Genomic DNA, 21,433 nt, shown 5'->3' with positions numbered 1-21,433 from the left:
TAAATAAGCCTCTAACCAGACCATTCCCAAAAAGGGTTAATACAAGTATCTGCTAAACAGAAGAAAAATATTCAACCTCATTAGAGATGAAAGCAATACAAAATTAGAATAATGAGATGTTTTCATTCTGCTATCAAATGGGCTGATCACTTTTTAAAGGATAATGTCACTAATGGAGGACAAAATTCATGGATGATGAAAATATGCCAAGAAACAAGACATTTACGATGTGTCTTAATACCGGCCTACAGCATACTTTTTATTTATTTACTTATTTTTTTACAGATTTTGGTTTTTTTTCTTTGAGAGAGAGAGCTTGTAAGCACAAGCAGGGGGAGTGGCGGAGGGAGAGGCAGAAGCAGGCTCCCCACTGACCAGGGAGCCCGACGTGGGACTCGATTCCAGGACCCTGGGATCATGACCTGAGCTTAACTGATTGAGCCACCCAGGAACCCTACAGCATAGTTCTTAATTGTAAAGAGAAAAACATTTACCTGGAAGAAACCACTTAATGCACGTTTAAAGGTGTTTGAAGTTAAAATCACTGGTGATGGAATAAATCAGCATTTTGTGCCTCTTGATATGATGCACTAAGAATACGATATCTTGCCTTAGTGTTCCCCACCTCCGCCCCACCCAAACTACAGAACCTAAGTGTCATCATGAGGAAACATTGAACAAATCAAAACAACATTATACAGGGGCGCCTGGGTGGCTCAGTGGGTTAAGCCGCTGCCTTCGGCTCAGGGTCCTGGGATCGAGTCCCACATCGGGCTCTCTGCTCAGTAGGGAGCCTGCTTCCCTCTCTCTCTCTGCCTGCCTCTCTGCCTACTTGTGATCTCTGTCTGTCAAATAAATAAAATCTTAAAAAACAACAACAACAACAAAAAAAAACCGGCATTATACAAAGTGGTCTGAACTTTCTAGAAGTCAAGGTGAGGAAATGCAAAGAAAGACTGAAGAATTTCCAGAATGGAACAAAGTCCACAGACTGCACACTCTTTTCTGTGCTGTGGCTATATCTGATGCTAACATTAGGAAAACATGGGTCAAGAGCACATAGGATTTTTTTCATAGTGTTCTTGCAGATTTTCAAAAATCAGAAATTACATCCTAAAAAGTCAAAAATAAAAGATTTCTGAAATAATTTCTGAAATAATACTTAAGAATGCCTGGGTGCCTTAGGCGTCTTGCCTTCAGCTCAAGTCATCTGCCTTCAGCTCAAGTCATGATCTCAGGGTCCTGGGATGGAGTCCCGCACTGGGCTCCCTGCTCGGCTCCCTGCTCCTCCTAAAGGGAGAAGCAGATCCCTGATCCTTCTCACTCTCTCTTTCTCAAAAAATAAGTAAAATCCTAAAAGAGAGAGAGAAAGAGAAGAAAAATTCCTTAAAAAAAGGAGTTAAAAAGTACAAAAATTAATTTCAAAATATTTAATGACTTCCTACCCGAAAATCATCAAAAGATCAAAATTCAGAATATAGGGGTAAAAAAAAACTCCACAAAACCCAACTTCTAACAGAGCCACTTTTCACTTGTCATGTCTTTAACAAAATCTTTGATGTATATTTCATGGCCACTTTGTAAATCACCTTTCAGGAGAAGGCGATTTTTTTTAACTTCAGAAAAATGTTATCATGTTTACCTAAGTCCCTTCTCCACCAATTAAATCCTGGCTTCTCAGCTCCCAACATTTTACCCAAGGAAACTTTTTTTTTTTTTTAAAGATTTTATTTATTTATTTGACAAAGAGGGAGAGATCACAAGTTGGCATAGAGAGAGGGGGAAGCAGGGTCCCCGCTGAGCATAAAGCCCAATGTGGGGCTCGATGCGGGGCTCAATCCCAGGACCCTGAAATCATGACCTGAGCTGAAGGCAGAGGCTTAACTCACTGAGCCACCCAGGCACCCCTCAAAGGAACCTCCACCATTCCCTCTCCCTCGTACCCATAGGAGCCCTTGCTTTGGTGGGCTGTTTCCCATAAAACCCTATGGGAACAAAGATTTTGCCATGTAGAAAAATCAAAACATACTTGAGAGGGCATTTCTCCAGCAGGCATGCATACCAAAGAAACAGCATTCACAGAAGCAAAAATAAATCTGATGGTTTGTTTTGTTTTATTAAACAAATGGGTATAAAAATGCCAGTGAGCATTTGGGAGCCTGCAGGCAATTATTCAAAATGGTTCAAGGAAACCATGACTCCTTTTTCAGCCCTCCTTTCAAGATATCAGGTGGTTATTTCCTTCTCCTTTCGGCCACCAGGGCTTGCACTTAAGGATTGCTTGCTTTGATTTTTAAAACACTTGGCTAATTAGTTCATACTGTGTTGGAAGCAGGAGTGAGGAGAGAAAAACATGGGTCACGCGGTCTCCACTGGATTTTTCAATATCTCATTTTCTTTCTATGTGCCATGTATCTCACCAGGCAAGCAGATAATAAAGGCCAGTGGATGCCCCCAATTTTAGCATTTTCATAGATTTCTAACACAGATAGAAACACTCAAAACGTGTTGCCAGGAAACCGTTTTTTTTTTTTCTCCCAGGAAAATTCTGTGCCAAACAAAATGCAAGAAAGCCTTTGTTGGAGACATAATTCTTATCAGGAAAACAGAGGATTAAATAACAAAAACTGTAACAACAGACGTGCAAGTGCTTCTTTTAAATTTAAAAATGTTGACATCTTAATTATAAGTCAAGATAATTAGAATTAAACAAGGCTTGCTGTCAACAGCTTTCCTAAACATAGTAGTTTAATCACATTTTTAAAAAGTTGACAGGTGTCTGTTTCACCCTGACGAACTTCTAGCCATCCCCAAACTCCCTTCACAGTGTCCAAATGAAGAAAGCAAACTCATAAAAAAAAAGTTATTCATTAATCAAAACCTTTCATCAGTTTCCCAGATTAAAAGGAAGGAGCTAACACAAAAACAAAAACAAAACAACAACAACAAAAAGTTGGGCTAAAAGAACACATAGCCAGGTAAAGTCGTCAGGGATAAAATGACCCCATTTTATTGTATTTCTGCCAAGAAAGAAAAGGTTGAGTTTAGCACAGCCTTACATGCTTCGTTCAACAGGTGGTATTAAGTAGCTGCCATGTTTGGCCCTGGGGGTGCACAGGAGAAAGAGGGATCGGACCCCTGCCACTATCTACCTGTCCCCATTCCCAACTACACAAAAGTGATAAAACTCATGATCTGATCGAAGTTATGGGCACGCCCTCGAAGCAGCAGGGGACCAGCGCACACCACTCACAAGGAAAGACCCACACAGGCCTCTTCCAGGGAGAGGAGTCTGTTCCGTGATGCCTCAGGAAGCAACGAGATGTGCTCAGAGGCCGTACAACCAGTCACCATCCCTGGGCACCACCCCCCTCCGCCCCCAGCTGTTCCATCCCGAAGGCCAACAGTGCCTCCAGCACCTGCCCTCCGAAGTGGAGCCAACCACACTCAAGATGGAGCTTCTTTCTCCTTTTGGGAGTTTTCTCTTCGACTTCTTACCATGGCCGTGGAGTTGCTGCTCTCCTCGATACTGTGAGCTTCTTCTTCTTCTTCTTTTTTTTTTTTTTTTTAAGATTATTTATTTATTTATTTGACAGAGAGAGATCACAAGTAGGCAGAGAGGCAGGCAGAGAGAGAGAGAGGAGGAAGCAGGCTCCCTGCTGAGCAGAGAGCCCGATGCGGGACTCAATCCCAGGACCCTGAGATCATGACCTGAGCCGAAGGCAGCGGCTTTACCCACTGAGCCACCCAGGCGCCCCGATACCGTGAGCTTCTACTTTCCTACTGCTTTCTCTGGCTGAAGGGTTCTGCCTGTGGCCTCCTTTCTCTCTCTGAAACTCACCACCACTCCACCATTTCCGTCCCTATCCCTATTTGTGGGTCCTGCATTCAGACTCCCTCCAGGTGCAATGCGATTGGTGCCATCAGTCACTCTCCCCTGGGCAATGGCCCACTTGGGTGAGGTCCTCACCTCAGGCCACGTCATCAGACATTGAACAGCCTATAGAAAGCTTCCAATGAGTAGAGGGCTGCTCCCCAATCCAATCAGTTTGGAGCCATAATGATGGGGTCCCAGAATGGGTCCCAGTGCCCCAAACTATGGTATGAAAATTGGTGAAAGGAAACCTCCTTTGGAATGGAACCAGCGGAGTGCAGGAGGAGCTCTCATACCCTACCACTCTTCCGCCAATTGCAGACGCAACCCAAAACAAACCTGCAAGTCCAGACCACCCCAGCAAGAGGAAGAAAAGGTTTTCTCCAGGCCAAGCAACAGCCCAGCCAATGAGAGCTGTCACAACTCAGCCAATGAAAAGCCACTATATTTCAAACTTCTCGTTTATGCCAATGGACTTTTTGTTTCTAACAGCCTTCCCAACCCCCCTCTAAGCTCTGTAAAGAGTTGTTGTAGTTGGCTTTGCTGGAGTTTCCTTGTCCCAAATTGCAATTCTTTTGCTCTTCCTGAATAAAACCATTTTCGTTACAAAATTACTGTTTTATTTGTAAGATTAACAAGACAAACCTATGTCTTAAGAAACCATTAGTGCTCTCTTTCCTTCTAAGAGTTTGTGGGTGAAGGTGCCACTCAAGGGTATCACAAAGGAATCCAAACAGATATTAAGGCTTGATTTCATGTTCAGGCTCCAGCCTAAAACTCTGGCTCAAGCCCCAAACTTCAGCTGGTAGAACCATCCTCCCAGTTTCTTTATGCTACCCGGCGCTGGATACTTCCCATTTGTCCTTCTGGGTCCACCCTTCACCCTTCTCCACGGAGGCTGACCTTCGTGTGGGGCCATGGGCAGGCTCCCAGTCTCCCAGGCTTCTGATTGAATTTGGCCCAAGGAAGGCACTGGCAGCATAGGAGCGGGTGTGTGGAGAATGACTTGGAGGTAGAGTTCCTCTACTCCTCCAGCCTGGCTGTGGCTGTTTCTCTACTAAAGGCAGCTCCTGTCAGGGGTCTCTCTCTGACAGCTAATTGCTCACTGAGGCTGGCCTTACCAGAACCAATGTTCTCCTCTTTCCATTTTAGACTGACAGTCATCTGCTCCTAGATGCTAACCCTTCCTTGTTGGTTTTTCCAACACCACCTACAACTTTGTAAATGATTCCATCTTTGAATTTCCTTCAATTACCTACCACCTTTTAGAAAAATTTAAAGACTTTTAAATTTTTATTTAAATTTAAAATTTTATTTTAAATTTTATTTAAATTTATTTATTTATTTTTAAAGATTTTATTTATTTGAGAGAGAGAGAGAGAAAGAGGCAGTGAGAGAGAGCATGAGCAGGGGTCGGGGAGACAGAGAGGGAGCCTGAAGTGGGACTCGATCCTAGGACCTTGGAATCATGCCCTGAACCAAACACAGACACTTAAATGACTGAGCCACCTAGGTACCCCTAGACTATATATATTTTTTAAGATTTTATTTATTTATTTGATAGACACACAAGTGGGCAGAGAGGGAGTCAGAGACACAGAGAGGGGGAAGCCAGCTCCCCGCTGAGCAGAGAGCCCAATGCAGGGCTCTATTCCAGGACCCTGGGATCATGACCTGAGCTGAAGGAAGAGGCTTTAACCCTCTGGGCCACCCAGGCGCCCCTAGTTTTTAATACAGTTTTCAATTTGCAGAAAAATTTATTGATGCATTTTAATTAAATTCCATACTTTCTTCAGACTTTGTTTTTACCGAACATCCTTTTTTATCTATTCCAGGGTCCCATGGAGGATACCACAATGACCTTTAGCTATCATGTCTTCTTGGACTACTCCGGGCTGTGACATTTGTCAGACTTTCCTAGTTATTTACAGCCTTGGCAACTTTGAAGAGGATAGGCCAGGTATTTTGCAGGATGCCCCTCAACTAGGATTTGTCTGGTGTCTTTCTTGTGATTAGGCTGAGGGTGTGGGTTTTCAACAAGACCACTCTGGTGAAGTGCCATGGTCAACGTGTATCAAGAGTACATAATTTCGACATGCGTCAAGAGCACACAGCATCACCGTGGCTTACACTCTTGACCTTAACCGTGATGACCTGGCTGAGGGGGTGTCTGCCTGGAGTCCGTACTGTAAAATGACTCCTCTGTGGCCCACACTTAAGGAGAAGGACATTATGTTTCTCCTCCCTGAAGTAGAACCTATGGATATTTCCTCTTTCTTTCTTTCTTTCTTTTTTTTTTTTGAGGTAAAATATGCAAAACATAAAGTTTGCCATGTATTTATTTATTTAAAAGATTTTATTTATTTGTCAGAGAGAGACAGCACAGCAGGGGGAGCGGAAGGCAGAGGGAGAAGCAGGCTCCCCTCTGAGCAGGGAGCCCAATGAGGGACTGAATCCCAGGACCTTGAAATCACAAACCAAGCTGAAGGCAGCTGCTTAGCTGAACGAGCCAGCCAGGCATCCCCAAATTTGCCATTTTAACCATTTTTTAAGGGCTCGATTACCCCTTAGTCTGTTTCCTGCTGGGAATCTTACTCTTCCCAGTCTCAGTGTTTCACTCTTCACCAAAAATGGCAAGGTGCCTTTATGTTTTATCACTTAAGATTCCTAGGTAAGGAAAGGAGATTCTCATAGTTTCTTTTTTTTTAAAGATTTATTTATTTATTTATTTGAGAGAGAAAGTGCACATGTGAGCAGGGGAAGGGGCAGAGAGAAAGGGCGAGAGGAAGAATCTCCAGCAGACTTCCCACTGAGCACGGAGCCAGACCCTGGACTGAGCCACCCAGGTGCCCTGAGATTTTCACATTTTCATCTGTTTGACTCTTATTGCTCTTTTAGTCCCCACTCAAGACTTCATGAGCTCCTCCAGGGATAGTGAGCTACTCCTGCTACTGTCTCCCTGGCCACAAACTTATCCTATTATTATTATCAGCCTATCATTATTATTATTATTAGCTTCATATCCTAATATTATTATGAGCCTACATATTCTATTCTTGTATTCTTTACATTGTGTCATTTTCTTTGTGGCTTTCCTCTGACAGGAATTAGATCTTATTTATCTTTTGGATCTTTAAGGATGAGGACAATCCAAGAATCAGTGTAGCTGATTAAGAAATGTTGGCTGGCATATGATCTCACTCATATGTGGAATTAAGGAGAGAAAGCAGATGCACATATGGGAAGGGGGAAAAGAAAAAATGGAAAGAGGGAAAAAAACATAGAACACTCTTAACACAGAGAACAGACTGAAGATGTCTGGAGGGAGGTGGGTGGGGAAGGGGCTAGATGGGTGATGAGGAGGAAGTAGGGTGCTTGTTAAGTGATGAGCTCTGGGTGTTACATGTAAGTAATGAATCACTGATTTCTACTCCAGAAACCCTATTGCATTATATATTAACTAACTAAAATTTAAATTAAAAAAAAAATAGAAATGTTGGTTGGAAATAAAGGAAGATAATATGAGATAAAAGTGAAAGTGTCTTATTGGAGTGCCTGGGTGGCTCAGTTGGTGAAGCATCTGATCTCAGGGTTGTGGGATTGAGCCCCACACTTGGCTCCACGTTCAGGGCAGAGTCTGCTTGAAATTCTCTCTCTCCCTCTCCTTCTGCCCCTCCCCCTGCTGTCACATGCTCTTATTTTTTATTAAATAAGTAAAATCTTAAAAAAAGAAAAAAAAAGATGCAGGGGTGGTCTATTTTCACCAAAGATTAAAGAGGGTGTTAGTACGTACTCGTGGTGAGGGGCTGGAAAAACCTGCACTCACAGTTACTTATCCTAGTACCCCTGTTCTGCGGACAGCTTAGTGTTGAAGGCCATAATACATGTATTTCTACCCAGCAGTCCCATGGCTGGAAATTTAAATTAAAAAGACAATCAAAGACTGAAATCAGTCTTGGCAATGATTTTTTTGGATTTGACACCCAAAGCAAAGGCAACGGAAGCAAAAACAAACAAGTGCGACTACATCAAATTACAAAGCTGCTGCACAGTGAAGGAAAACATGAACAAAATGAAAAGGCAACCTACCACGTGGGAGAAGATACTGGCAAATCATATAAGTGATAAGGGGAATTGTTTTTCAAATAATCCCATTAAAATGGGCAGAGGATCCGAATAGACATTTTTCCAAAGAAAACATTCGGATGGCCAACAGACATGCAAAAAGATGTGCAACATCACTCAGCATCAGGGAAATGCAAATCAAAATGATGATGACATATCCCCTCACACCTGTTAGAAGGGTTATTATCCGAAAGGCAAAAAACAACAAGTGTTGGCAAGGATGTAGAGTAAGGGGAATCCTTGTGTACTGTTGGAGAGAATATAAGTTGTCACTATGGAAACAACATGGAGATTCCTCAAAAAAAACTAAAAATAGGGGTGCCTGGTGGGCTTAGTCAGTAGATCATGCAACTCTTGATCTTGGGGTTATGAGGTCAAGTCCTATGTTGGATGTCAAAATTACTTAAAAATAGAACCTTGAGGGGCACCTGGGTGCCTCAGTCAGGTAAGTGTCTGAATCTTGATTTTGGCTCAGGTCATCCTCTTGGGTCATGGAATTGGGCCCCACATGGGGCTCTGTGCTCACCAGGGTGTCTTCTTGGGATTCTCTCTCTCCCTTTCCCTCTGACCCTCCCCCCTGCTCTCTTTCTCATAAATGAATGTCTTAAATATAAAAGAAAATAAAATCTTTTTAAAGATTAAAAATAGAAATACCATATGATCTAGAAATTCCATCTCTGAGTACTTATCTGAAGAAAAAGAAAACATTAACTTGAAAAGATATCTGCACCCCCATGTTCATTTCAGCATCATTTTCAACAGCCAAGATTTGGAAACAACTCTAGTATCTATGAATGTATGGATAAAGAAAATATGCCACACACACACACACCACACATACACACACATACCCCCACACCAAACACACCACACACACGCACACCATACACATACACCCAAACACACCACACACCACACACACACACACCACACACACACACCACATACACACCACACACACACAGACACACACACACATACCACATACATACCACACACACACACACCACATACACACCACACACACCACACACACACACACTGTAATATTCATCATAAAAAAGAAGGAAATCTTGCCATTTGTGAGAATATGGGAGGTGGAACTTGAGGGCATTATGCTAAGTGAAATAAGTCAGAGAAAAACAAATACGGTATGACCTCATGTATATGTGGAATATAAAACAAACAAAAAACCTGCACTCATAGATGAGGAGAAGAGATTGGTGGTTGCCTGAGGTGCTGGGGGCGGGAGTTGGTGAAATGTGTGAAGGTGGTGACAAAATACACCCATAAAGTTACAAAATAAATAAGTCTTGTGGGTGTAACATATGGCAGGGCAACTACAGTTAATAATGTATATTTGAAAGTTGCTAAGAGGGTAGATCTTAAAAGTTCTCATCATGGGGCGCCTGGGTGGCTCAGGTGGCTAAGCGCCTGACTCTTGGTTTTGGCCCAGGTCATGACTTCAGGGTCTTGAGATTGAGCTCCTTGAAGGGCTCCACGTTCAGCTCGGAGTCTGCTTGAGATTCCCTCCCTCCCTCTCCTTCCCCCTCAGTCCCTCCCCTGGGTTGCATGCTCTCTCTCTCTCTCTCATTCTTTAAAATAAATAAGTAAAATCTTTTAACAAAAAAGTTAAAAATAACACAAGAAGGAAAAACTGTAATTATGGGTGATGATGGATATTAACTAGACTTGCTGTGATCATTTCACAATACAGTATTTACAAATAATGAATCATTATATTGTACACCAATAATTAATACAATATTATGTGTTAATTACATCTCAATTAAAAGAGACAATCAAGATATATGGAAAGATACTTATATAAAGATGTTATTTTTAATTCAAAAACTGGAAAAAACCTAAAAGCCCAGCAAGAGGCCAACTAAATTATAGTTTATCTATGCTATAGAGTAGCAGACAGCCTCTAAAAATCAGGTTGAACATTTACTGCATGATTACCTTTGGGCAGTGATATAATGTCCATGGATTTAATTTTTTATTTGTCTTTTTCTAATTTTTCTCATCTGAACAGTATCTGTAACTAGAAAAAAAAATCAAAGGTACCTTTTCAAAGTGGCTTATTTTACTGTTTCAAACCTGAACATCAAAGAAAATCAAAACTTGAAGTTCAGCCTGTTGGCCAGTGGAGTCATAAGCCAGAATGTCCCAGTGGCCATGACTGCTGCCTCCAGTACCACCATTCTCATCCTGAACACACTAAGTGTGGTGGGTCCCAGGAGAAGGGAGCTTCCCACCTCTGTCTGCCATTTCTCCAGACCCCACTTCTCACCTGGACCCTGGACACTGGTTTGTTGTGTTTTCAAGGTTCCTCTGACTGATTATATTGTGCAGCCACAGGTGGAAACCCATGGTTCTATTCCACTCTGCCCGTCTACAGATGAGACCCAGAGAAGTTCAAGGTGACATGAAGGTGGAGCCAGATCCAGTTCTCCTGATTGCAAAGATGGTTCTTTTTACTGGAGCACGCCAACAAAGGAAGGGTGGCTTTTTGTAGATTGACAGACCTGGGGATCCCCAAATATTTCAAAATAGGGATGCAAGGACTTCTCTAAATACCTCAACCCAACTGTAGAACTATGCCTGAAAAAATAGTTATCAAAAGGTATTTATGGAACACAGTACAATTTGGAAAGATCACTCCAGTCTAACGTAATGATAGGGAAAGGCTCTGCAAAGTCTGTCTTAATGCAACTATGTTGAGTAAGCAAAGATGATAAAAATCAAAATACCATTCTATCCTGGATTTACCCCAGGACAAACAAACACTATTCTAACCAGAACTTTGCCCTTCTCCTCGGTCCCAGGATCCCTGCTTCTTGATCTTGGCTACTGCCAGGAATGTCCTCCTACGGTTACCCTTGCAAACCAGTTATCCTTGTACTCTGAAAGCAACATGTTCCCTTTCCAACCAACCTCTGCCCAGCTCCCAGCCATGCCCAACACCTCACACCTTCACAATGAGACAGATAAAACAAAATCCTGGAAGGTGCACAGAAGAGAGCAGTTTAGACCTGAGCATCAAAAGACCTGCTTGTGTGAAAGTCTGGGAAGTCCTCAACAAAGCCTTTAACCCTTCAGGACTCAGATCTGTCCGTGAAAGGCAGGACTAGTGAGCAGCCTCTGAGGTCCACTCTGGCTTATTCAATGACAGCTTTGTGCAATCCCAGCCTAGCCCTGGTTTGTAAAGGATGTAGTTAATCTTTAACTTAGCAGTGCATGGTGTTACGTGAAAATTGGTCCCGGAAGTCATTACTTGTTTCTGCATTTGTCCTGTTTTAAGGATTAAAATAAATACAGCAAATGTGCGAGGTGAGAAAAATTAGATGTGTTGCATTCTGAAGTCACCCAAATGAAGAAAACAATTCTCTACTGTTAGGAGGGTCTTAAATCAGTGTCCACATGCTTCCTAGGCTACATGGAAAACATTTGATTTTCCATAGTTACACTTCAATTTAAAAAAAATCTTTAATCTCTTATTTTGAATTTTTAGCTATCTCTTACTTTTTCATGATCTATAGTGAGTGAAGTCGTGTTTGGGATGGGAAGGGGGAAACCCCTACCACGCTGCTTGCTGAAGCAGCAAGAAGATGAGTCTTTGCAAGAAATCTGCTTATCTTGCTTTTTACAGGGCAGATTTTATATTACAGTCTGCACTCATTTATTCCCAAAATTCACTGAGCTCCCACGTGAAGAAAATAATGAGCACACCAGGCAAGTTTCCTGCATTCTCAGAGCTTTTCACCCACTGGAGAAGACTGACGATAATCAGGAACCACCCCCCTCTCAAAGGCATATTTACATAATGTGATAAACGCTGTAATGAAGAATCACCAGAAACAAAGAGAACCTCTAAAACATGGAGTGAGACTCAAAGGTGAGCAAAAGAGTCTCTTGAAGAGCTGACCTTTGAAACTGAAGGATGAGTGGGGTTATTTGAAGAAAGGAGAGGCAGCTCAGGCCTGCCACAGGTTGGGCGGAGGCCAAAGGCCACAGGGAAGAATGGCTTGTTGGAGAGAAGTTTCCCAATTGTCCCCTTAGAGTCCTATTAAGGATCCAAGACAGCTATGTAATCATTTTCCTATTGAACCCTCTCTACATTTGCAAAATATTAATCTCCCGAAGTCACCTGAAACAGACCCGCCTTTTAAAACATTCACTAGGGGCGCCTGGGTGGCTCAGTGGGTTAAAGCCTCTGCTTTCGGCTCAGATAGGAATTCCAGGGTTATGGGATCGAACCCCTGCATCGGGCTCTCTGCTCAGTGGGGAGCCTGCTTCCTCCTCTCTCTCTGCCTGCCTCTCTGCCCACTTGTGATCTCTGCCTGTCAAATAAGTAAATAAAATCTTTAAAAATAAAAAAAATGAAAATAAAAATAAAAACATTCACTAACCTCTCATGTACCAAATGCTCTCCTGGGCTATTTCCCCCCCATCATACACCAATACAATGACTTCTCACCGTGAATCTTCAGCTTCCTCTCAGTGTTTCACCGTCTATGGTGAGAAAGGTTGTGTGTTGGACGGGAAGAGAGAGAGACCGCTGCTATGTGGCTGGGGGCACAGGCTTTTTAAGCAGGTAGAGGTAACCTCTCTGCAAGACATCTGTTTATCTTGCTTTTAAAGGGCAGGAGGAACCTTTTCCAGAATTGAGGTAATGTTTGAACAGTTGGAAAAGCATTCGCGGGAAAATGCACCCTGCTTAGCTTCTGGAATTGAAGAAACAGAGAGGAAATGTGGGGAGAGAGCATCAGAAAGCCTCTGGGGCCCCTCCCTGTGTGTTAAACGGTACGTACGTGTGTGCACAGAAGATGCCCTGCCACATTTCAGGTATGTAACTGGTTCTTAGATCCTCACTCTGTCCCATTTTTAAGACAAGGCAAGAGGAAAGCGGAAGGGGTGGAGGCAGGTCTCAAACTCATCTAAAAGTTACTAGATGTCATATGGGACAGAGAAGGAACAATTGAAAAGAAAAGAAAAGAACATTATAGAGGATTTCTCTGGAGTGGAGCACACACCCCACCCTCACTCTCTCAAATAAATTTTCTAATCCAATGCCCGCAATATGCCATCCCACACTGAAGCCAGGTCTCCATCATTCCTCAGTTAGGAGATCTGGAAAGCTACACGTGAATAAATGTCACCTCCCTGTCACCGAGACAGCTCTTCATCCCTCCCCAACCCCCGCCCCCAACACAAGGAGTGGGAATCGTCAATACATTGCTTCCTTCCTCCAGTGCCACACTGTGAGCTCTCCCAGGGCGAGGGCAGCTTCTGCGGGTGGCAGGGCCGATTCGGGCAGCCCCCCCCCCCCCGCCGGGGAGGCCAGCAGCCCTGGCCCGCTAGCATCTGCAGCCTGTTCGGTCCCTCCTGCCTTGAGTCTCTGTGCACCGCGATGACAACACACGCCGGCTCCCCAGAGCCGCAGTGGGTTGTATAAGCACACTCTGAACGCCTGGAGGGGAGCGCGGTGAGCTTCTCTCTCGACAGCATCTGTTCAAAGTCCCTGGTGCCAGTCACAAGAGACCCACCCGGCAGGAAGGGGATGGGGATTCCGCCCCGGTGCGGGTAGGGGTGCGGTTTGTAGATCTCTCCAGGCGCAACTGAAACCTGAAGTTCTGTCCTTAGAGCTGGAAATGCGGGACAGTGAAGGGCACAGCGGGCCCTGCTACACCCCTTGAGTGCGGATTAGGCCGGGGGGAGGTGAGTGGGGGAATGGGGCGAAAACTCAGGAATCCTGCGGAAGTCCTCAGAATTTCTCCCCAGAGAAGCCTCTAGCGAAAACGCCAAGGACATTCCCCCCGCCCTTTTCAATTATGTAACTCTTACACATTTGGGAGAAAGCTCAGCAACATAAATTTCACTCATGAAAGGAGAAAGTCTAAAGACTGTGTCTAAAGCTGCTGGTGCATCTGATGTCTGAACGGACGTGGGTGCTACTACGCAGCCTAAGGGATGGCATCCTGGTGACTGGACTCCCCGCCCCCACTCCCCTCCGTACCCGGCGCCCGCAGCCCGGTCGCTGCCGGGGATGGCGCTCGCCGGTCCCCCGCGTAGCGGAGTCCGCGGGACCCTCAAGTCCGCCGGCTGCGGCGCGGGCTGTCCCCTCCCCCACCCCCCGCGAACACCTGACCGTGGTTACCTGCGGGGCCGCGACTCTCCGCAGCCCGTTGGCCGGCCCCCCGCCGCCCTTGCCGTTGGCCGCAGGGAGCTGCCCGAGCCCCGGCGCCCGCGCCGCGCCCTCCGCGGGGCCCGCGCCGTTCTCGCGGGGGCCTTCATCCGGCGCCGGGAAGAGCCCGCAGCGGCGCTGGAAGCGGGCGACGAGCTGGGAATCCTGCAGGCTCCGCAGCAGCTCGGCCATGGTGCTCCCGGGGCCGCGCGCCAACACCGCCACGCCGATGCCCTCGGCTCGCACTGTCCCCGCCGCTCCGGCACTCGGCGGGCCGGGCACTCGGGGCGGAGGGCGGGCGGGGCCCGGGGCGCCAGCCAACAGGTGCGCCGCTCGGGTCCTAGCGCCGCCCCGCGCGCGCGGGCGCCCAGGTGGCCGCCTCCACCTTGCGCGGGGCACGTCGGCGCTCCTTGCCCTCCCCGCGGGCTCGGAAGGGCTCGGGCGGTCCCTGGCGTCCCGCCGGCTCGCAACTGGGCGGAGGCGCACAGGTGTCTAAACCGCGCCTCTCTTTGTGCCACCGCGCCCCCGGTCCCTTCGGGCTGGCGCAGAAGTGCCACCTAATGGGGAGCGGCCGAGCACGTGGAGACCTGCGGGAGTCCTTCCTGCCATGCGCGGGCTGGTCCCGGAGTGACCCCACTTTCACTCTTGAGCCCAAGGTGAGGTCGGATTTCTTTGCAGCTTCTAGCACCCAGGCGCCTACTCCGCTCTTTCTTTGCCCGCTTCCTGGAAGAATGAGTCCTTTAAGGAAGATTCCCAAGTTTTTTCCAAACTGTGATGCAATGTCTCCCCGGAAGCCCGACCCCCTCGACCTTGCTCAAGAACTGAGGAGGTTGAAAGTATGCCCTGAATCATCCTGAGTCCTTGGTGCTGGCTCTCGTGATTGGGCAATTGGTGAACACTTTAAGACGGGTGTGGAGGAAACGCTACTCTTCCTCAGTATTCTGCATTGGGAAAGATGATGCTGCCCCTCCCTTCTACTTTTTGTCTGCTCTGCCTCTAATTAGGAAAGGGCACTGACGAGACACAACAAGATCGTTCACGACCTTTAGGCCCCAAGCGAACCAGGTGAAGGGCGGGGAGGAGGATTAGACATCTCACCGCACCCTTGCCTGCTTTAAGGATCTCAGCAGAAGAGGAGCAAAGGAAACTGCGATTCTCCCACGAGGGCCTCTGCACTTCTGACAAGGAGTGAGAGGTACAGTCAAATTAGGCTGAGCTGCTCAGCCTGCAACAGAAGTGCAATCCTAGTCCTGTCCTCAGTTGACAGCCATAGGCTGCATGCTACTGGCAGCCCATGCAAAGCCTACTGAGTATTTGGTTGCACAAATGACTATCAAAAAAAAAAAAAAAAAAAACACCTGCCACACTTTCCCGTTTATCCAGTTGTCCTTTTGGATCAGGATGTCTTTGGGATGTAGCTTTCAAGGATGATTTGGTCTCCCTCATGCCTTGGTTTCTGTTCTCCTTCCCAATCCTGATGGAGAGCAAGATCAAGGTGACAGAGCAATGACACTTGGGAGATACTTAGTTTACAGAAGCAGCACAGGGCTACTGTCACAACCCAGATGTATGACACATGGAGATATCCTGTCCTGGAGGCAGAGGGCTCTTCTCCTCCACATTGCTGTCATTTACAGACCCTGGGACCAAACTCTATCCTTTAGTTTTAAAAGCTAAAGTTGGACCAGTGCAGAACCTGTTCTTTTTATGTGCGAATGAAATAGGTTCTCCCATGAAGACACTTGAGTGGTGTATCTCTGAAATTTCATGCTTCAGTTTTCCTTTCTTTCAATTAGACAGAAGTAGCAAAGCGAGCATGGCTTAACGTAAGACCAAAGAATTGAGCATTCAGATAATGTACTTTGTCTCCTTGGAGGACCAAGTAATGGTTCCAGCTTCCTGTGACTTGTGATGCCACTGTGTGCCTTGGTTTTTTCATGTGATCAAATAATAATCTGCACTTCTTATCTTATAAGGCTATTGTGAAAAATCTTTAAGTAAGCTCTATAAGGCAACCTGGTGAGATAGCTGTAGCCTTCTGTATTGTTCAGGAGCCATTCAATTTGGGAATGAATCTCCAGGAGGATTTGGCTCTGAACAATTTGAGTGAGACTGAAAAGCCAGGGACTTCTGGCAGTGATCCATAGGCTTCCCCAGATCCTCTCTTCTAGGGCATAGGCTGATGTTCTGAACATCCCATCTAACAGAAATCAATGTCCTCGAGAAGTGCTAGGCTGAAGGACTGCTCTAGCCTAACATTTAGTGGAGAAGTTACAAAAAGTTACAAGCCTGAAGTCATGCATATAAATAAATGACGTTGATGCAGAAAAATCACCTGTAGTTGTAGTTGTTGGACAGTTTAACATTAGTCGTGCCTGGGAAGAATAGATTTTGCTGGTCCCCACCCCCTCCACCCCCAGGGCAGAAATCCAGGTATTAGCACTTTGGTTAATTGTGCATATATAATAATTACTAAGTGACATATTTTAAAGGGACAGCGATGGATGTATTCATTAAGCTGCTGCAACAAAAAGACCCCAAAATCCAGTGGCTTGAAGAGCACAGCTTTTTATTTCCTTTTCATATAAGAGTTCCAAGGTGAGAAGTCTGGGTTAGTGGAGGCTCTGCTCCATGAAAGTGCACAGATTCTTTTCATCTTATAACTCAGATTCTTTTCATCTTGACTATCACCCTTCCCTGTCCTCCCCCGCCCCCGTCCCATCCTGCAACCAAGCCCAAGGCCACTTTCTTCTTCTGCATGATTGAAGCTGGATTATGGGCACATCTGAAATCTGTGAGTATCCTGAGCAGCTGCCTGTGCTCCATCAGTAAGAACAAAGTCATATGTCCCAAGACAGGCTTGGAAATGTCATCTCTAGCAGGGCAGCCTATGTCCAGATTCAACTACATTTCTATGAAAGCAGGGAGGACAGATTTTTGGCAGACATCAGTTATGGAAATCAAACCAATGTTGGTTTAAATGTTGTAAGATATAAATCTATGTTATAATTCAACCCATCATCTGCCCAATTTTATCTAGGCAGTCTGTCTTTAATTTGACACATTCTAAATACGCATGTGCAGATACAACTTTTTAAAAAGAAAGTGCTAAAAATAAGTAAAGTGAAAGGGAAACCTATCATGTCTTTGTTGAATCAAAATGAAGAAATTATAGGTGAGCCTGGTGATGGGTATTAAGAAGGACACAAACTGCTTAGAGCACTGGGTGTGGTGCATAAACAGTGAATCTTGGAACACTGAAAAAATGAAATTAAAAAAAATTTTTTTTAAATTAAAAATGAGGAAATTAAAATAAATTGATGTCAAAATGCCTTTTAAATGAAAAGGTTTGGTATTAATTGCATTATCCCATTTTAAATTCTGATTTAGAGTTCTCTGTCTACAGAGAAGGTTACTTCCAGATTTCAACCAAACCGTTCAGTTTTTAAGCTGACAGTATTTCTTAGATTAAGACAAATATCCAGGGTTGGGATTCTGTATTGGTTACCTATTGCTGCGAAACAAATTATCCCACTAAAAGTGGCTTAAAATAGCAGCGTTTATTATCTTGAAGTTTCTGTGGGTCAGGAATCCAGAAACATCTTAACAGCGTCCTCTGGCTCTGGGTTCTGCACAAAGCTGCAGTCATCTCAAGGCTTAGCTGAAGGTAGATTAGCTTCCAAAATCACGTAAGTGGTGGTTGGTAGTTTTCCATTCTTTGTGGGTCATTGGCCAGAGGTCACCATCTCTTCCTTGCCATATGGGTCTCTCCACAGGACAGCTTACAACCCAGCATCTTCCTTCATCAAACAGAGAGAATCAGAGACAGAGCAAGATAACGCAGTCATCTTTTATGATCTGATACTGGAGGTCACACCGCAGTATCTTTTGTCACAGTCTACTTATTAGAGGCCAGTCCATAAGTCCAGCCCACATTCAAAGGGAGAAGGAATGGGACTAGAGTGTGAACAGTAGGATGTAAGGATTACCAGGAGCCATTCTGGAAGCTGCTCACTACAGGTTCTCACACCTACTTTAACTTTCTAACTTCATCTTTACAATATCAATATTTATTGTCCCCCCCTCAAATGATACATAGCCTTGGCCTCAAAGAGCTTCCATCTATTACCAAAATAAGATGCACATACACACAAAAAAATGTGCTATGACATGAGTCATATATCCAATGGTACAATGGAAGACCTAGGGCATCAGAAGACTAATTTCTGTAAAAAACTGCATGTGCCACAGTTATAATTCCCAAATCTGGGATCAGAATTACCTTACAAATCTGCCAGTTACAGACACCTTAAAGACAATTGAAAGAAAATTGAAAGCAGAAATTCTTAAGTTAAGAAAGAGAAAAACAATGAAACTGATAAATAAATCCAAAAGCAGTCTATGGAAAAAATTAACAAAATCAAAAAACCAGTAGTATGGCAAAGAAAGAATAAAAGGGAAAAAAGATGAAAGCTTAAAATTAGAAATGCTAAGGAAAAATAATCATCAAAAGCAGAGGAAATTTTAAAAGTGTTTAGAGGGCACTTCCCATGCCCCTGTGCAAACAGATCTGAATATGCAGATGAAATAGATAATTTTTTAGAAAGAAACAACTTACCTAAAATTGGCCCCAGTAAAGAATGTCTAAGAGAGCAATTATCACAGACCAAGATAAAGGGGTTCAAATTCTCCCCCATAAAAGCACTTAGCCTAGATGGTTTCACAGGGAAATTCTATCCAACCTTTAAGGAATGGATAACCTCAGTGCTACTTATTCTAGAAGAAAGAATTTTTCAAAATTCCTGTTATTAAAGCCATTATGATATTGATCTTAAAATTGAAAGAGCACCAGAAGAAAAACAAAAGAATACTCTCACTGGTGAGTGGGGTTCAAAATCTTGATATCAACAGCTGAAATCCAACAGTCCATTTAAAGAGGAAGGTATTGTGGCTAAATGCAATTGGTTCCTACCATAGCATGAATAAGCGTTGTTAAATAACCAAAAAAACCACCAATATTATCCATCATATTAATAGTGATAAGAAGAAAAGTCATATGATTTATTATATACATTGAATTGTGTTTCCCTGCCTCCAAAAGATAGTTGAAGTCCTAGCACCCAGTACCTCAGAATAGGACCTTCTTTGGAAATAGGGTCGCAGCTGGCGTAGTGAGTTAAGATGAGGTCATACTGGAGTAGCACAGGCCCCTGATCCAATGTGCCACGTGTGCTTCTAAGAAGACAGGCACACAGGGAGAACACCATGGAGGATGAAGGCAGAGATTTGAGTTACACAGCTGTCAGGAAGATGGCTGGCAAACCACGAGAAACTAGCAACCAAAGGGGTTTGGGAAGGACAAGCCCCTGCCAATACCCAGAGCTCAGGCTTCCCCCATCTAGAACTGTGAGTTAAAGAATTCTATTGTTGCGGGGCGCCTGGGTGGCTCAGTGGGTTAGGCCTCTGCCTTCGGCCTGGGTTATGATCTCAGGGTCCTGGGATCGAGCCCTGCATCCGGCTCTCTGCTCCGTGGGGAGCCTGCTTCCCTCTCTCTCTGTCTCTGCCTGCCTCTCTGCCTACTTGTGATCTCTGTCAAATAAGTAAATAAAATCTTAAAAAAAAAAATAAGAATTCTATTGTTGGCAGCCACCCAGTTTGCAGTACTGTGACAGCAGCCCTGGGAAACTTGGACAGGCTCGTTTGGACACATGCAGAAAAGTTATGTGACAAAAGTCAACATGCGTTCTTGTCAAAACCCCTCAGTAAAATAGAAATGGGTGTCGTGTCTGGGTTGGAAGGTACTTGTGTTTGGTTGGAAGAGAGAGTTCCCATATTGAGTAATGGAGTGACGTGAGGAAGAGAAATTGCATCCTGAGGTAAGCAGGGGGGCCCAAATGGCGATTAAAGTTTGTGGTAGATGTGGGGTGCCTGGGTGGCTCAGTGGGTTAAAGCCTCTGCCTTCGGCTCAGGTCATGATCTCAGGGTCTTGGAATCGAGCCCCGCATCGGGCTCTCTGCTCAGCAGGGAGCCTGCTTCCTTCTCTCTCTCTCTGCCTGCCTCTCTGCCTACCTGTGATCTCTGTCTGTCAAATAAATAAATAAATAAAATCTTAAAAAAAAAAAAGTTTGTGGTAGATGTTTGACATCATGCAAAGCAACTGGAGAGCAAACGAAGAACCTGTGAAAAGCTGTGTTTCCAGACGATGACTGGGGAGGCTGGCTAGGAGACGAAGGGCAGCTGAGGCAGGGAGAAGCTGGGGGTGGGAGCTTCGTCCCAGGATCCTGTCAGGAATTCAGATTTCCCAAAGGACTGTCTCAAGTGGGATTTTACTTCATTGCATAGACAAGCAAATGTGAATCTACGGTTTGTTTTTTTGGATACAAATAGTCACATTCCTTACATAATGTTCTCAGTCTTGCTTCTTTTACATATTATATAACTAGAGATTGTTCCGTATCAGTGGAAGAGGCGCTGTACTTTACCAGTCATCCACTGATGAACATTTGGGGTGCTTCCGAACAACGCTATTCTTGACGTGGATGTCATGTTCAGGTCTGGTCCAGTGTTCACCAAGGTGCCAGACAGAGCAGACTCTGGTCCTGGAGTACCTTTGGAAGCCCGCAGGACAACCGTGCGGGTAGAGAAAGGGACCAAACCTGGTCTGAAAACCCTGTTCCACCCAAGGTGAACTGGGAGGGTATGTTCTCAGAGCAGTAGAGAATCTTCCCAGTAAAGGCAGTTATAGGATGACTGCTCGCCCTTGTCTACCAAGGTTATTGTAGTGAGAGCTACATTATTAACGCAAATAATAATAACCTCCATGGATCGAATAAGTACTGTGTTAGTTTCCTAGGGCTGCTGTGGCAAATGACCATTATCTGAATGGCTGCAGACAACAAACATTTATTCTTTCCTACTTTCTGGAGGCCAGAAGTCCACAACCAAGGTGTGGGCAGGCTAGTTTCCTTCCTGGGAGCTCACAGGGAGGATGTGCGGCATGCCTCTCCTTGTTTCTGGTGACCGCTGGCAAACCTTGGTGATCCTTGGCTCATGGGAGTACTGCTCCAATTTCTCTGCCGTCGAATGGGTTCTCCCAGAAAGACAGTAGGTACACTTACTAAGATCAGACACTGTTCCAGGCTGGGGGGTTACGTAAGTTTAACAACAACAGCAACAACAAAGTCCTTGGATCATGAAACTTATACTTTGGTAGGGAGCACAGCTAAAAAGAAATCAAGTAATAT

At 44.8% G+C, this 21,433-nt stretch overlaps 1 protein-coding gene across 1 annotated transcript in view; it reads right to left on the bottom strand.

Moving 5' to 3' along the window:
- The window catches only part of SGPP2 (sphingosine-1-phosphate phosphatase 2), a 110,820-nt gene extending 96,163 nt beyond the window's left edge, over positions 1 to 14,657 (bottom strand). Inside the window, exon 1 of the mRNA XM_045078784.1 lies at positions 14,163 to 14,657. Within this exon, the coding sequence (XP_044934719.1) occupies positions 14,163 to 14,381 (219 nt within the window). The 5' untranslated portion in view covers positions 14,382 to 14,657. The remainder of the gene's footprint in view (positions 1 to 14,162) is intronic.
- Positions 14,658 to 21,433: the final 6,776 nt, after the last annotated feature.

Source organism: Mustela putorius, unplaced genomic scaffold, assembly GCF_011764305.1.
Source record: "Mustela putorius furo isolate JIRA1106 unplaced genomic scaffold, ASM1176430v1.1 tig00000275_pilon_pilon_pilon, whole genome shotgun sequence".
Classification (NCBI taxonomy): Eukaryota; Metazoa; Chordata; class Mammalia; order Carnivora; family Mustelidae; genus Mustela; species Mustela putorius.
Note: the sequence above shows the minus strand (reverse complement) of the source record. Positions and strands in the feature narration are given on the sequence as shown.